At 42.5% G+C, this 16,135-nt stretch overlaps 1 protein-coding gene and 1 long non-coding RNA gene across 3 annotated transcripts in view; one reads left to right on the top strand and one right to left on the bottom strand.

Moving 5' to 3' along the window:
* Window positions 1–1,762: 1,762 nt before the first annotated feature.
* The window catches only part of LOC132210689 (uncharacterized), a 90,945-nt gene continuing 76,572 nt past the window's right edge, over window positions 1,763–16,135 (bottom strand). Inside the window, exon 3 of the long non-coding RNA XR_009446849.1 lies at window positions 1,763–2,688. This is a non-coding gene — a long non-coding RNA (uncharacterized LOC132210689). The remainder of the gene's footprint in view (window positions 2,689–16,135) is intronic.
* The window catches only part of LOC125459330 (polypeptide N-acetylgalactosaminyltransferase 18-like), a 222,732-nt gene continuing 210,085 nt past the window's right edge, over window positions 3,489–16,135 (top strand). Inside the window, exon 1 of one of the 2 annotated variants that reach the window (XM_048545669.2) lies at window positions 3,489–4,145. In XM_048545669.2, the coding sequence (XP_048401626.1) occupies window positions 3,908–4,145 (238 nt within the window). In that variant the 5' untranslated portion in view covers window positions 3,489–3,907. The remainder of the gene's footprint in view (window positions 4,146–16,135) is intronic. The other variant, XM_048545670.2, reaches the window with a different exon arrangement.

Raw genomic sequence — 16,135 nt, 5'->3', positions numbered from 1 at the left:
AGAATTTAGGAAGTTGTACAAGGCACTAGTCAATTATAGCTGGAATACTGTGAGCAGTTATGGTCCACGTATCTAAGGAAGAATATATTGGCAGAGAAGGTTCACCAGGCTGGTACCAGATATGAAGAGACTGTCTTATGAGGAGAAGTTGAGTAGGTTGAGCCTGTCGTTATTGGAGTTTAGAAGAATGAGAGGTGATTTTATTGAAACATGTAAGATTCTTAGGGAGCTAAACAGGGAATATAGGGAAAGGTTTTTATCCCTTTCTGGGATAGGGACCAAAAAGCATGATCTCAGAGAAAGGAGTCACCCATTTAAGGCAGAGATGAGGAGGAATTTCTTCCCTCAGATGGTTGTGAATCCATGGAATTCTTTATCACAGAGGGCTGCCAATGCTAGGTCTTTAAGTATTCAAGGCTGTGAGTGAATTTGCTGCCACAGTTCCTACACTATCACAGTGACAACACGTCCAAATACATTATTGACTGTACAGGCAGTCCCCAGGTAGCAAACAGGTCCCTTCCTGACTATACTTGCAAGTCAATTTGTGTGTAAGTCAGACCATAATAACTGTTCATAAGTCTGAAGAAATGTTTGCATGTCAGATCTTCAAAATTAATGTTAAAACACTGCTGTATGGAATTGAGTTCACTCTTTCATGATAGCACCAAGATGGTGGTAGTTTGTATGGGGCTTACTTTCTGTATTCATCAGGATCCCCAATCGTAGAGCCTCGGACTAATTTGCTGACGACTGGATGTGACTGCCACAGCTTCTTTGCCAAGATGTAATTAAATGAGAGCTCGGTTGTGCAGGCAGAAGTGGCAACAGCATCGAGGCTTTGTTGGGTCCAGAGCGTGGCAGCAGCTGGGGGCCTGGATCAGGACTTTGACATTGGAGATCAAGCCCAATGTCGGAAGAGCGAGCCCAAAATGGCAGTGAGAAAGGTCCTCCTGGCATCTGCAGTGGCAGTGAAGGAGGTCCTCCTGGTATCTGTGGTGGTAGTGAGGAAGGTCCTCCTGGCATCTGTGATGGCAGCAAGGGAGGTCCTCCTGGCATCTGTGGAGGCAGCAAGGGAGATCCTCCTCGCATCTGTGGTGGAAGTGAGGGAGGTTCTCCTGGCATCTGTGGTGGCAGCAAGGGACGTTCCCCCGACATTTGTGGCAGTGGTGGCGGCAGGCAGGCAGTCTGAGGTCTCTTGGAGAGGGGACCAAATCGGAGGAGATTGAACCCTTGTAAGTTCAAGCATGGCTAAGCACTTTAGAAAGACTATTGAACTTTTAACTTTATTTCTTTGCATTTCCACTTAATACTAAAAAGGACTGTAATGTTTAACCTTTAACTTTGCTTCTTTGTTTTTCTGCTTTGTACCGAATATTTTGTATCTAGGTAGCTTTGTACCTAAGATGGTAAAGGGAATGTCAATATTGAACAATTTTCACTGTATTCATGTCATCTGTACTTAAATTAAAATATAATTCCAAGTACAAGCATTCGTAAGTTGTATGCTTGTAAATCAGGGACTTCCTATAAATCATTTGGGGGCTTGAAGTTGTGATAGGTACCACAAAAATTCAATAGAAACAAAAATTAGTGGAAGAAATTAAAACATCTGGCAGCAACTTTGAAGAGGAACAAGTTACTGTTTCAAGCTTGATTTAATACTTCTTTAGAATTCTTTCGATATTAGATATTAGTTCTGAAGAAGTTATTTTGGACTTGAAATATTTTGTTTTTTTCTCTTTCCACAGATGCTGCCAGACATAATAAGTTTCTTCAGCACTTTCAGTTTTTATTTCAAATTACCAACATCCAGTGTATTTTGCTTTTACTATAGAAATGCAAGTCCGTACGTATTTTCTTAATACACCATCTCTCGAGAGAATCCACTGTTAAAGGAAGCTAATGGATTTATAATCCTCCATTTATTATGTAGGATCATGAAGTATTTGCCTGATGTGTGTTTAGTGAATCACAGCAATTTGTTTTGCAGCAGTTGTATTGTCAGTTACCCTGACCTATAGTAGTTTTTGGTCTTTTTGACTCTCTTTAAAACTTGAGGTCAATCACAACTTTGCTGCCCATGTCCTGACTCTCAACAAGTCCACCCCTCAACCTTGTTTACAAATCCCTCCATGGCTTCATCCCTGCCTATCCCTATGATCCTGTCCAACCCACAATTTTCTGAGACCTTGGTGTTCCTCTTGTGCATTCCCAATCACAATTGTTCTGCCCTTGGTTGCCATATCTTCAATTGCTTTGATCTTAAATTATGGAACTTAACCCCTTGACCCTCTCCATTCTCTAGACATAACAAAATGTGGAGCTGGATGAACACAGCAGGCCAAGCAGCATCAGAGGAGCAGGAAAGCTGACGTTTCGGTTTTGTCTCCTTTAAACATTTCTTAAAAGCCTTCCTTTTTGACCAAGCTATTAGTCAGCTGACCAAGAGGTCTCAAAATCAGGATTTTATTTAATGTTCCTGTGAAGCATCTTGGGATGTTTCATCAAAGTGATATATAAATATGTGTTGATAATCTGATTATATTTTTGCCATATTCTTGTCCCTTCTCCAGTTCTCTGTCCAATAGTTCATACTTATTAAATCTTCACTTGTTGGTTTAGATGGAGACTGCAGTGCACAGTAGCGGTAGAGGCTGGAATCTTTATAAACGCAGCACTGAAGATCTGGAACAAAAACAGAAATTGCTGGTGAAACTCAGCTCACTTGGCATCAACTGTGGGAAGAAAGCAGAGCAAACATTTCAAGTCCAGTGATTCTTCTGATGAAGGTTTTAGACCACCATCTGCATTTGTTTATTTCAGATTATACTGAATATCCGGACTAATGTAAAGGATATTTTGCTGCAGTGAATTCAAAGGAAGGACAACATGGTTGTTGGAATATGTAAAATGCTGATGAGCATTGTTGTCACTTCACTAGGAGGGCGAACTGATCCTAAATGTATTAAACTGACTTTTTAACAGAGTCAAATATGGTGTGAAGAATAAACTGTAGGCTCGAAGGATGAGCTCTGGATACACTGGGCTTCTGCAATGACATGACATGGTTAACACCAACACGGAGTGGATTTTAACTTATAGAGTCGTAACGGAAAGTATTAAAACCGGCCACATAATAGGCACAAATTTAAAGATGTTCAGAGAGGAGACCTTCCTCAGTGTTGCTCAATGCTCAAGCGATTCATGCCCTGTTTACAGCTCCCGAGCAATCTCATCCCCACACCCATCACCCAGACCGTCATTCACAGCACTGTGTTCAAATGGATGTGTGTGTGGAGTGGGCTCTGCTACCCCGAGTAAATGGTCCATTCAACCCGCAGATGGAGCCAGTTAAACAGCCGGAGAGATTAGAGGCGGCGGGAGACAGTGTTAGAGTCGGGTCGTCAGCCTCTCTCCCCACATTAAACTCTCTGCCTTTTGCCTACCGAGAACTACCGCCTGGGGAAGCTCACCCCCCCCCCCCCCCCCCGCACCCAGGACCTCCACCCCCAAATCCCCGGGATCCCAAACCCACCCTCAAACCTGGGTGTGAAACAGAGGGAGCCTGCTCCCCGGCAATCACGAGCCTGCAAGCCGGTCTACCTTGCTCTCCTCCGGATTAATCTCCGAGAGGCATTGGGGAAGGAGGCGGGAGATAGACAAGGAGAGAGAGACTGAGTCTCTCTGAAACCGAACCCCCGAACTCGCAGCCTGACAATAAAAGCCGCTGCAGGAGTTGGGTTGATCCACATTTACAGCAGAATGTAAACAATCTTGGTCTGGAAGGATGTCCCCGCGTCAGTTTCCAGCTGATTGGGAATTTCCTGGCTGCGGAAATTGACCTGTGAAATTCCAGGAGACTGGAGAGAGAAAGAGGTCGCTCCATCTCCGTACTGCTGCAAACATGGGTTACTGTGGCAGGAAAACTAAAACTTTGGTCTCCACTTGTGTGATCCTGAGCGGAGTCAGCAATCTGCTGTGCCTCATCTATGTCGGCTGGATGACCAACTACCAGGGCAGCGGATACATCAAAGTGCAGCCGCCCTTACCTGAACTTAAACTGGGAGAGGACAAGAGGGAGAACCAAAGGCTGAGGGAAAGGTTAGATCGACTGGAGAGCGTTGTAAATCAACACCTACAAGGTAAGATTTAACTCCATCCACTCTGCAGAGTCGGTGACCTGCAACTTCCCTTTCTCCGCATTCTCACTCTCTTATCCCACCCCTTTCTATAACCTAGATGCCTGGACCAGCTTGATTCAATTCTGAAAGTCTCATGTTAATGAAAAACCCTTGGCCCATGACCATTTCGTAATAACCCAGGTTGTGTTTTTAATTCTGGGACCAGTTCATTCTGCATCAGTCTGGCTCTAATGTCCATCAGCACGTCTCTCCAATTCCCCATCCGTCCATCCCTGTAAAGCACCATTTGTCTGTCTCCCTAAAGCACTATCTGTTTGCCCCAATGCCCAGATTCTGTCCCCTATAAGCCCCATCTTTCTCTCTCCCGAAAGCGCTCCCTGACTTCTTCATGCCCTAGTCAATTTCCCTAATGCCATATCTGTCTGTTCCCCCAATGCCCCATCGGTCTGGAGCTCCATCAGATTGTCCTCGTAATGCCCCATCAGTCTGTCCCTTTAGTGCCACATTAGCCTTTTCTTCCAATACTTCCTGGTTCCAGTCTTTCTTTGTCCTGACAATTGATATATGGATTCCAAAAGTTTGTTTGTCCTCCCAAACTTGGTCATTTTTCCTAGCTGTACAATGGGGAAGCATTAAATGCAAACAGTTTATTGACTCCTTTGCTCCCCTCTCTCCTGTGGTTTGTGGGCTTTTGAGGTGCCAGCCCCACCTGTGATCAAAGTGGTATCTGTGGTGAAGAACACTGGATAGAACTGATAAAATCCAACACAGACTGTGGAAATTGACAGTGAATGAGTGACCGTGAGATATTGCCCAGGTCAAAAATTGTGGTTCTAGCCCACAGCAGGTTTCAATTGAGGCAGTCCAAATTGAATGTAATCCAATAATTGAAACATGCACAAAACCCAAGACTTTCAAAAGCAAAGTTGCAAACCATATCTGACTGAATGCACTGCCCAGTTTTCTTTGTAAATGGTATCTGTACTGTCTCTAAGAGTAAACTGATCACAAGTTTGCTTTGATGGAGGGAGACTACTGTATTAGAACAGGAAAAAATAGTCCTTTCACGTGATGGAGAAGCATTACTGTTGCTCTTTAAACAGATCAACAGACTCTGTAAATTATTCATCCCAAACCAAGAAGTTCCAAAGGTTTCAATATTATAATTCACTCTTGGTGTGAAACATTTGGTGATAGAGTTTAATCAATTTTTATCATTGCCAGAGCAAACTCTATGTTTAAGAATTAGGAGTTGGAGCAGACAATGTAGTCCAGTAAATTGGATCTGCTATTCAATATCATGGCCAATCTTTGATTTCAGCTATAATTTCCTGCCCTAGCCTCATGCTTCTCAATTCCTTTACTGTCCAAATATGTATTGATCTCTATCTTGAAGACATTCAATGACTCACCATCCATAGTTCTTTGAAGTAATAAAACACAACTGCATGCAACTTTTGGTGTGATTGAAATTCTCCTCATATATGTCCGTTCGGAAATTGGTTAGATCATTTGGCTAGATGTCCGGATTGTGACACAGTAACATCAACAGTTCAAGTTCAATTCCTACACTAGCTGGGGTTACCATGAAGGACTTTGCTTTTCATCTTCACCTGAGGACATAGTGACCCTCAGGTTAAACTGGCACCAATTGTCTCTCTTCTGTTAATGAGAGAGCAAAACTGTGGCAAGCTTACCTTTATAGTCTTTGTCCTATTCTGAAACCATGACTTGGTAATTCAGTCTACTTGAATCATTTATTGTCACATGTATTCAATGTAAAAATACTGTGAAAAGCGTGTACATTTACCATATGTACACGGTGCCATTCACATTAACCTAAAATGAGATAAGAAATAATGATAAATTAAGAGAGTCCAACCTTCCTTTCCACTATGTCTGCGCCCTTTTTACAAAGTGTTATTCATTTTGAATATTGCTGATAGGGATTTATGTTGCGAAAGATTTTCATCCTGCAATGATCAGAACAAATTCAAGAATGTCACACTTCAAATGAGTACAGCAATTTACACTCCAGGAGAAAATGGTTGCTGATTAATTGGCGAGTTATCATTGATTGTGGCATTGTTATGAAAAGGCAATGGGAACTATAGACACACAAGCTATTCAGAAAAGATGGAAGGCTTCAGTATATTCCTTTTCTTTTGTGGAGAATGGGTCCCTCCATATGAATATATGTAACTTCTTGCAAGTGTAAATGAGCCACATTACAAGCATGACCGATAATTTTAAACTGCTTGTTAGTGTGTCACCAGCACACTCAAGAATATTTAGCTACTGCTGACTGGTTAGAGAACTGTATCTAACAGTAGGTCCTATGTTTTGGATTGGCAAACACTGACTAATGAGGTAAACTCTTTACTCTATCTATTACAAATAATCAAAAGATCATGCTGTTTGATTTAGGATGCACAACCTGCTAGGGAGCTTGGGGAACCAATGTTTCCATTGTTGTTGTTGCTTAAGATTTGGTATTCTCGTGTTTATCCCTGTGTCATCAAGAAGAAAATCTTCAGAAAGATGCCTCTCTTTTCGGCCATAAGTTCTGCAATAGTAAGTAGCTGAAGACATTTCTGCTTATGTCAGTCCTAAATGATCAACTTCCATGCTCTAAATCACTCAGCTAGAGAAAACAACACCTTGGTGTCTACTCTAACAAGTCCTTTCAGAATTTTATATATTTCAATAAGATAACATCTCATTCATCTGTATCAACAGAGCACAAATACAATTTCCTCAGCCTCTCATCTTCGGAAAGCTCTATCCAGAGAGCAATCTAGTGAACCTTCACTGTACTGACCATGTACAAAGACATTATTCCTTCAATATAGAGAGCAAAACTCTGCACACTATCGCACATGTGGACTCAACAAGCCCTGTACAACTGTAGCAATGCATTTTTCTTGTATTCTAATCCCATTCCAGCTTAGAACAACAAGATTTGAGTTCCTAATTGCTTGGTTTAGATGGACAGTAATGTTGTCTGCTTGTTATTTGAGTACATCCAAGTCCTACCGAATACCAACGTTTACAAGCTCCACGTTTCATCTGGAAGATGGTACTTCTGATAGTGCAACACTCCCTCAGTATTATGCTGGAATGACAGCTGAAATTTTATGCTTCAGCTCTAAATTGGGACTTCAAACATGATAATCTTACCATCTGGTGAGACTGCTACCCTTGAGTCACAGACTCAGAATTTCTCATGATTTTCATTATCTTTCTCACAAACTTCTCCATGCATATCTACAATGAATTATTCTTAAGTCAAAGAAAATCTGGTTGTCTTTGTTGACTAAGGGCCCTGGGAAAGTTTCTTTCCCTGCTTCTTGAACAGTGCTCAGTTATTTTATCATGAAAACTCATTTTTTTAATAGCTATGTATGGAAGCTACAACAGAGAAATCAGTCCAATTAGGCTATGTTGACCTTTTGCTATCTTCATGAGCAAATAGCTCTAATGATATTTATTTGCCTGTTTATTTGTCATATCCCATTTAATGAATTTCCTTCATTCACATTTATTTCAGAATTCCAGCATATATGGTACATTACATCTGAAACTGTAGTTGCTGGGTTTGGAAGCGCATGCTTGCATGTGTGTCTTTGTCATTTAAAATGTTAAAGATTAGGCACTTTTTCACCTGGCTTTCTAAAGTATTACGTGGCTGACTATAAATATTGAGACTAAGGGTCAGGGCAGCTACATGCACTGCCAAAAGGTTGTGTGACCCTTGGGAGTTATGAAAGGACATAATATACAAAAAGAACATACATAGAACATAGAAAAGCACAGCACAGTATAGGCCCTTCGGCCCACGATGTTGTGCCGTGGAATAATCCTCATCCAAAAATAAAATAACCTGACCTACATTCCCCTCAATTCACTGCTGTCCATGTGCATGTCCAGCAGTTGCCTTAAATGTCACTAATGACTCTGCTTCCATGACTACCACTGGCAAAGCATTCCACGTGCTCACAATTCTCTGGGTGAAGAGCGTCCCTCTGACATCTCCTCTATACCTTCCTCCTAAGACCTTAAAACTATGACCCCTCCTGGCAGTCAATCCTGCCCTGGGGAAAAGTCTCCGGCTATCGACTCTATCCATGCCTCTCCTTACCTTGTACACCTCGATCAGGTCACCTCTCTTCCTCCTTCTCTCCAGAGAGAAAAGTCCGAGCTCAGTCAACCTCTCCTCATAAGACAAGCCCTCCAGCCCAGGCAGTATTCTGGTAAACCTCCTTTGCACCCTCTCCAAAGCCTCCACATCTTTCCTATAATAGGGCAACCAGAACTGGACACAATATTCCAAGTGTGGTCTCACCCGGGTTTTGTAGAGCTGCAGCAAAACCTCACGGCTTTTAAACTCGATCCCCCTGTTAATGAAAGCCAAAACACCATATGCTTTCTTAACAACCTTATCCACTTGGGTGGCAACTTTGAGGGAGCTATGCACTTCAACACCAAGATCCTGCTGTTCCTCCACACTGCCGAGAATCCTGCCTTTAATCCTATATTCAGCATTTATATTCGACCTTCCAAAATGCATCACTTTTCATTTATCCAGGTTTAACTCCATCTGCCATTTCTCAGCCCAGCTCTGCATACTGTCAATGTCACGCTGAAGCCTGAAATAGCCCTCGATACTATCAACGACACCTCCAACCTTTGTGTCATATGTCAGCATTTTTGCTGCATGGTGCTGTCTGACCATGCAGCTTCTCCACCTAAACCAGAAATTGCTGGAAAAGATCAGCAGGTCTGGCACTGGCAGATCTGTGGAGAGAAATGAGAGTTAACATTTCGTGTCGAGTGACCTTTCCTCAGAACTGACAGTAGCTAGGAAAATGTTGGTTTATATCCAGAAGAAAGAGTAGGGGAAGTGGGTAAGGAGTAAACAGTAGGTGGGGATAGAGCCCAAAAGAGAAAGCAGTTGGACAGATAAAGACTGAAAACTGTGGATACTGTAAATCAGGAACAAAAGCAGCAGTTGCTAGAAAAGCTCTAGCAGCATCTGTGAAGAAAACAAAATCAGAGTTAACATTAACTCTAATTTTTCTTCTCAGATGCTGTCAGATCTGCTGAGCTTTTTCAGCAACTTCTGTTTTGTTGGACAGATAAAGGAATGGATAACGACCCAGCTAGGAGGCTGAATAGCTATTAATGGGTTGTGTATAATAGCAGACTGGGGTTGGGGTTAGGACATGGGAAAGCTCAAGCCCTAAAGTTGTTGAACTCAATTATTGAGTCCAGAAAGCTGCAGGGTCCCGAAACAGAAAAAGCTTTGAATTACCTTTATTTGTCACAGATAGTTTTATTCTCACCTCCAAACTGGCCCATGCAGGAACCTATTCCTCAGGGAATTGGCAGTTTCGCATGCTTATAGTGATTATAATGAGGTCAGCCAGGAGGAATTCATAGAATATGACTGGGGCTGTTGATCCGGCCCAATCAGGGAGCCCTGTCTGACAGATATAAACAAGCATGTCAGATATAATGGGAACTGCAGATGCTGGAGAATTCCAAGATAACAAAATGTGAGGCTGGATGAACACAGCAGGCCAAGCAGCATCTCAGGAGCACAAAAGCTGACGTTTCGGGCCTAGACCCTTCATCAGAGAGGGGGATGGGGAGAGGGAACTGGAATAAATAGGGAGAGAGGGGGAGGCGGACCGAAGATGGAGAGTAAAGAAGATAGGTGGAGAGAGTATAGGTGGGGAGGTAGGGAAGGGATAGGTCAGTCCAGGGAAGACGGACAGGTCAAGGAGGTGGGATGAGGTTAGTAGGTAGATGGGGGTGCGGCTTGGGGTGGGAGGAAGGGATGGGTGAGAGGAAGAACCGGTTAGGGAGGCAGAGACAGGTTGGACGGGTTTTGGGATGCTGTGGGTGGGGGGGAAGAGCTGGGCTGGTTGTGTGGTGCGGTGGGGGGAGGGGACGAACTGGGCTGGTTTAGGGATGCAGTTGGGGAAGGGGAGATTTTGAAACTGGTGAAGTCCACATTGATACCATTAGGCTGCAGGGTTCCCAGGCGGAATATGAGTTGCTGTTCCTGCAACCTTCGGGTGGCATCATTGTGGCAGTGCAGGAGGCCCATGATGGACATGTCATCAAGAGAATGGGAGGGGGAGTGGAAAGGGTAAGCATGTCAGATATTCTGCTCACCCTGAGAGATCTGGATCAGTGTCAAGGCCTCTTCATGTGTAAATTAAAGGGCCATGTGGTGATGGGAGACTGGCCTCTGTGGAGTTATTTCACAGCCCTTTATTCAAAGCCCAAAAAAGAATCCATGGGATTCATTCATCACATTCTTGATTAGCTACAGCTCAACATATTTTGTATCAAGGGCATAGCCATCAGTACAAGGAGAGAAGAGTTAAGCAAGTTATATTTAGCCAGTTATCAGAGCCCAGGTACAAATCACAGTGGCTATTATCAATACCACAATTTTAATTCATAGGATTTAGTCTTTGCTTTTTGGTATTTTGAGAACTTTTGGATGGTACATAAAACTCATTTGTGATGGATTATTTCAGCATTCCTGATAAACATTGTGTAGAATGTAAGCTAATGAAGAAAATTTAGAGCTCTCAACGGGCTGCTCTGAATAATAGATTAGCTTTTGAATGTCACAAGGAACAGTTTCAATCATGATTACATTTGCTGTATCACACTTACCTGCACATGGAATTTAAGACACCTTACATTGCTGCCTAGAAATTGTATTAAGATGTTAATTTGTTTGCTCATGATGCACAGATTACAATTTCAATTACTGACTGCATTCCAATAGGGCAATGAAATTGCATCTGCTCTGTACAGTAAATGGGTTAGAACAAGCAGATAGGAAAGAACTGAAAGTAGACACCAGCTTGAGTTTTGCTCTCTTAAAGAAAATAATGAATTGAATGGGAAATACACTCAGCTGTGCCTGCCTGCTGGGTTTGTGTAAGGGTTTAATTACTATCCATTGTGTTGAATAAAAAGTGATGTATTGTCAATTCCTGGACACTGGGGAGGGAATTGGGTGAGGAATGGTGCGGGGGGCGGGGGGGGGGGGGCATCGGTGTTGGGTAAATGGATGTTGAAAACACAATGACATGGGGATGCTGGAACCAAGCACTGGGTGTATAATTCCACTGGCGCACTGATTTAAGAGGTCAAAATCTGTCAGCCGAGGTTTGTTAGTCAGATTTCCAGCATGATAATGCTTTGTGAGAATCATTGGTGCACAAGAGGAAGTCTTCCAGCAATTATGCACATCATCGTCTGCTGTAGTTCTAGATAGCCTTTTTGTGACTTCTGCAGATTAAGATTTTAAGATTTAATCATGTTAATGTGTTGGAGCGTGGGCAGTTAAATCATTCCACATTGACTTTCTAATTTTATGTATGATAGTGATTATATTTCATTAACTATAATCAGTTGGCAAAATGCCAACAGTAGAAATATTTTACAAAGCGCCATCTATCGCCAGCCTTTGTTGTCCAAGTCTGAGAGCTGTATGACCTTTACTGATTTCTCTCTAACACTAAAAACTTATCATTCCTAGTTATTTCATTTACAATTGCTAAACACAATAACAGCAACTCCTAAAAAGTCTAGTGTTACATGTTAGCATCCTTTGTCAAGTTTCTTAATATTTTTGTGTGCTAGAGGTGGAATGTTATCGCTGTGTTCCATTTGTACAATATATCCCCAAGGTATGTGACCAGACAGTCCTTATGCGACCTTTAAATGCAACCAGACCATCTGCAAGAATAATGCAGGAACAGTTTAAGTATTTGGAATGCAGCATGGAATCAACCCTGTACCAACATTGCCTGCAGGTATCCTGCTTGAATTGCAGACTTGAAGGTTTCAGACTCCTGAATTCTGTGCACCCAAATACCCAGAATATGGTTTGCTGTGCAGCAGCAATTACATCATTCAGAGTAACCTATGATATAGTTTCTACCCTAGAACATGCATTCTACATGTGTGTGAAAGCAGTTGTGTAGACACAGAACATGCAAGTATCTATGAAAATACGTGTGTGTGTGTGTGTGTGTGTGTGTGTGTGTGCACGCACATGCTCACACTTTTGTGTTCATGTGTACTTAAATTAGCCCTTGCACTTGAATTGTTTTAAAGAGAATAAAAGCATTTTTCTGCCTCTGCAAGTACATTCGATAAGGCATTATTTTATGCTGGCTTGAGAACTAAAATAAATCTTGTGGCAAAGAAGAGGACATTTGTATTCTCTTTAGATTGTCAGAGTAACTAATTTTTTAAAAAGTGGATGATGAACATATGTTATGGTTCAATTTTTCATTTTTGGAGTTTTAGCTCTTGTTATAGTTTTTGGAATTGATACATGGACTCTTGTGAAGTTTCTTCACTGAAGAAATTAAGTAAAAATTTTGAAAAACTACTTCTTCCAAATGCAGTCCATTAGAATGTAAAAGATTGTATGATCTCTTGTGGATTAATTTCATCTTTTATAGTTTTCCAAGAAATTGTGCTATTGATAAAGTACAATATTTCTCTGCTTCTGTGCCACTTTATTCATAAATACATTTAATTACCAGTTTCAATCTGGAATTAAAGACCTCTGACATTGTACTTAAGCATGTGGTGGACATTCGATGTGGTCTTGGTACATTAATGCTGTAAATAATGTCCTGTGATCCCCAGAGGGGAATTGCGAGTGACTGCTCTTGATATGAAGGTCACATCTGACACATTCTGCCATGAAGAAACCCTAGCAAAACTATCATCAATGGGAATCAGAGGAAAAGCTTTCTTCTGGTCTGAGTCATACTTAGCACAAAAGACAATCGTTATGTTTGTTATGGATCATTCATTTCAGCTCCATGACATCTCTGCAGGAGTCCCTCAGGGTAGTGTTAATAGATATTAGTCACTCAGGCAATACACCATGTATTTAACAGTCTAACTTTTGCTGAGTAACTATTTTACTTACTTTAGTTGGCACCCTCTAAAGACTCTGATTTAAATGGATACTTTCAGAGGGCTCCAGGCATGGAGAAATCACCTAGTGGAACATTCGATATCCTGGGCAGTGATAATGGGAACTGCAGATGCTGGAGAATCCAAGGTAACAAAGTGTGGAGCTGGATGAACAAGCAGGCCAAGCAGCATCTCAGGAGCACAAAAGCTGATGTTTCGGGCCTAGACCCTTAATCCGAGAGGATATCCTGGGCAATTCCTTTGGGGTGTTCTGGGATGGGAGTTCTGCAGGGTTTCCACATGCAACTGTTATCTATACTGGAAAAATGATGGTCTGGCCAGTGAAAAATCCAGGCCATTTTTGTTTCTGAAATGTTATTTACAATAGAATGAAATAAAGTTAAAAATAAGGGGGTGCTGGAGACAAACCAAATGACTGGAATAACATGATAAGTATAAGAGTCATATGCCCAGGGTTTAACCAAAGTAATAAGTAATTCAAAACTTTACAAACATAATTAAGGTAATTTAAGGTAATAAGTTAATACGCTCTAGGAATTCTTTTCTGGTAGATGCTTTTCTGTCTCTCCCAGTTAAGGCGACAATCACCAGACAGGAATGGTCCCTCCCTGTCAGGGAACACTTCAGCGGTCAAGGACATTCAACCTCCGATCTTCAGATAAGTGTCCTCCAAGGCGGCCTTCACGATACACAACACAGAATCTCTGAGCAGGGACTGATAGTCAAGTTTCGTATCCATGAAGATGGCCTCAACCGTGATCTTGGGGTCATGTCGTGCTACATGTGACCCCACCACACTGTTCTATATCTATAAAATCTTCCTCACTGTCCTGTTTTGACACCATCGCCTTGATAAATTGTTGTGATTTCTCTACCTTAACTAGTTTGGACACTTTTGAATTACTTGTGACTTTGGATAGACCCTCAGCATGCGACTGTTATACCCGTCGTGTTATTCCAGTCATTTGGCTTGTCTCCAGCACCACCTTATTTTAAATTTTTTGTAATCATCTCTCTGCCTCATTTAATAGAATTATAGGTCATGACCTTCGCTGGTTATTCAGCTGTTGACACTTTACTCGCCGTCTAACACTCTTGGTCGCCTGCAGAGACTTATTATCTGACACTCCACTCATACCATTTATATGATCTTTTGATCTCTCTGCCCTTCATCTCGCAGCCTATAAACCCTGTGTCTGTGTGCTCTTCTCTCTCACTGCACCTGTCAATTGGGCTGTGCTCTGAAAGCTTGTGTGATTTCAAATAAGCCTGTTGAGCTATAACCTGGTGCCATGTAGCATCCGAGGCATACTGCCGTAGTAAACTACATCAACACACTCTAGGAGTTCACAACCTTTCTGGTAGATGCTTTTCTGTCTTTCCCAGTTTATATTAAGATTAAAATCCCCCACTAATACTTCTTTGCCTTTGCTACATAGTTGCCTAATTTCATCATTTATACGATCTAGCGTTTCTGAGCTGCTGCCACGTGGTCTGTATGATAAACCTATTATGGTTTTAGTTCCTTTAAGGTTCCTCAGTTCCTCACAAGGTCTCCACTGGCTGCTTTGCCCTCATTACATCCTCCCTTGCCATAATTAGTAATGCTCCTCTACCCCTCTGCTGTTTTCTATGTCCTTCTTGTAAACCTTTTAACCTGTATGTTTAATAAAATGTGAGGCTGGATGAACACAGCAGGCCAAGCAGCATCTCAGGAGCACAAAAGCTGACGTTTCGGGCCTAGACCCTTCATCAGAGAGGGGGATGGGGTGAGGGCTCTGGAATAAATAGGGAGAGAGGGGGAGGCGGACCGAAGATGGAGAGTAAAGAAGATAGGTGGAGAGAGTATGGGTGGGGAGGTAGGGAGGGGATAGGTCAGTCCAGGGAAGACGGACAGGTCAAGGAGGTGGGATGAGGTTAGTATGTAGATGGGGGTGCGGCTTGGGGTGGGAGGAAGGGATGGGTGAGAGGAAGAACCGGTTAGGGAGGCAGAGACAGGTTGGACTGGTTTTGGGATGCAGTGGGTGGGGGGGAAGAGCTGGGCTGGTTGTGTGGTGCGGTGGGGGGAGGGGACGAACTGGGCTGGTTCTCTCCATCTTCGGTCTGCCTCCCCCTCTCTCCCTATTTATTCCAGAGCCCTCACCCCATCCCCCTCTCTGATGAAGGGTCTAGGCCCGAAACGTCAGCTTTTGTGCTCCTGAGATGCTGCTTGGCCTGCTGTGTTCATCCAGCCTCACATTTTATTATCTTGGAATTCTCCAGCATCTGCAGTTCCCATTATCTCTAACCTGTATGTTTAGTTCATTGCCCTGACTATCCTGCGACCATGTCTCTGTAATGGCTACTATATCGTAGTTTCCAATTTGAACCTGTGTCTGCGGTTCATTCAATTTGCTCCTTAAATTCTGTGCCTTTATGTAAATAAATTTCATTTTGGCTGTACATGCTATGCTGTCCTTCAGCATTTTTAAAATTATTTCTCCCTCCTGGCTTACTCAATACATTTTTTTTAGTCCCACCTTGTTCATTAAGCTGGTCCAATTTGTTCATCCTATTAACCTCTTCCATCCCCTCACATGCTGACCTGCTGCTCTGGTTCCCAGCCTCCTGCCATATTGTTTAATTCTTCCCTAACAAACATTCCGACTAGGATATTGGGGCTCCTCCAGTTTAGGTGCTGCCCATTCTTTTAATATAGGTCCCACCTGCCCTGGAAGAGATCCCAATAATCCAGATATCTGAATCCCTCCCTCCTACATCTGCTCTTTAGCCACATATTCAGCTGCTATCTTCCTATTTCTGGCCTCAGTGGCATAGGGAGTAATCCCAAGATTGCAAACTTAGAGGTCCTGCTTTTTAGCTTGCTGCCTAACTCCCTAAATTCCTTTTTTAGGACTTCATTTTTTTTCTGCTTATGTCAATGATACCAACCTGGACCACAACATCTGGCTGATCAAATATTCTGTGCCCACTTAGTGACACCCTTAACCCTAGCACCA

This window comes from Stegostoma tigrinum, chromosome 17, assembly GCF_030684315.1.
Source record: "Stegostoma tigrinum isolate sSteTig4 chromosome 17, sSteTig4.hap1, whole genome shotgun sequence".
Taxonomy (NCBI): Eukaryota; Metazoa; Chordata; class Chondrichthyes; order Orectolobiformes; family Stegostomatidae; genus Stegostoma; species Stegostoma tigrinum.
Note: the sequence above shows the minus strand (reverse complement) of the source record. Positions and strands in the feature narration are given on the sequence as shown.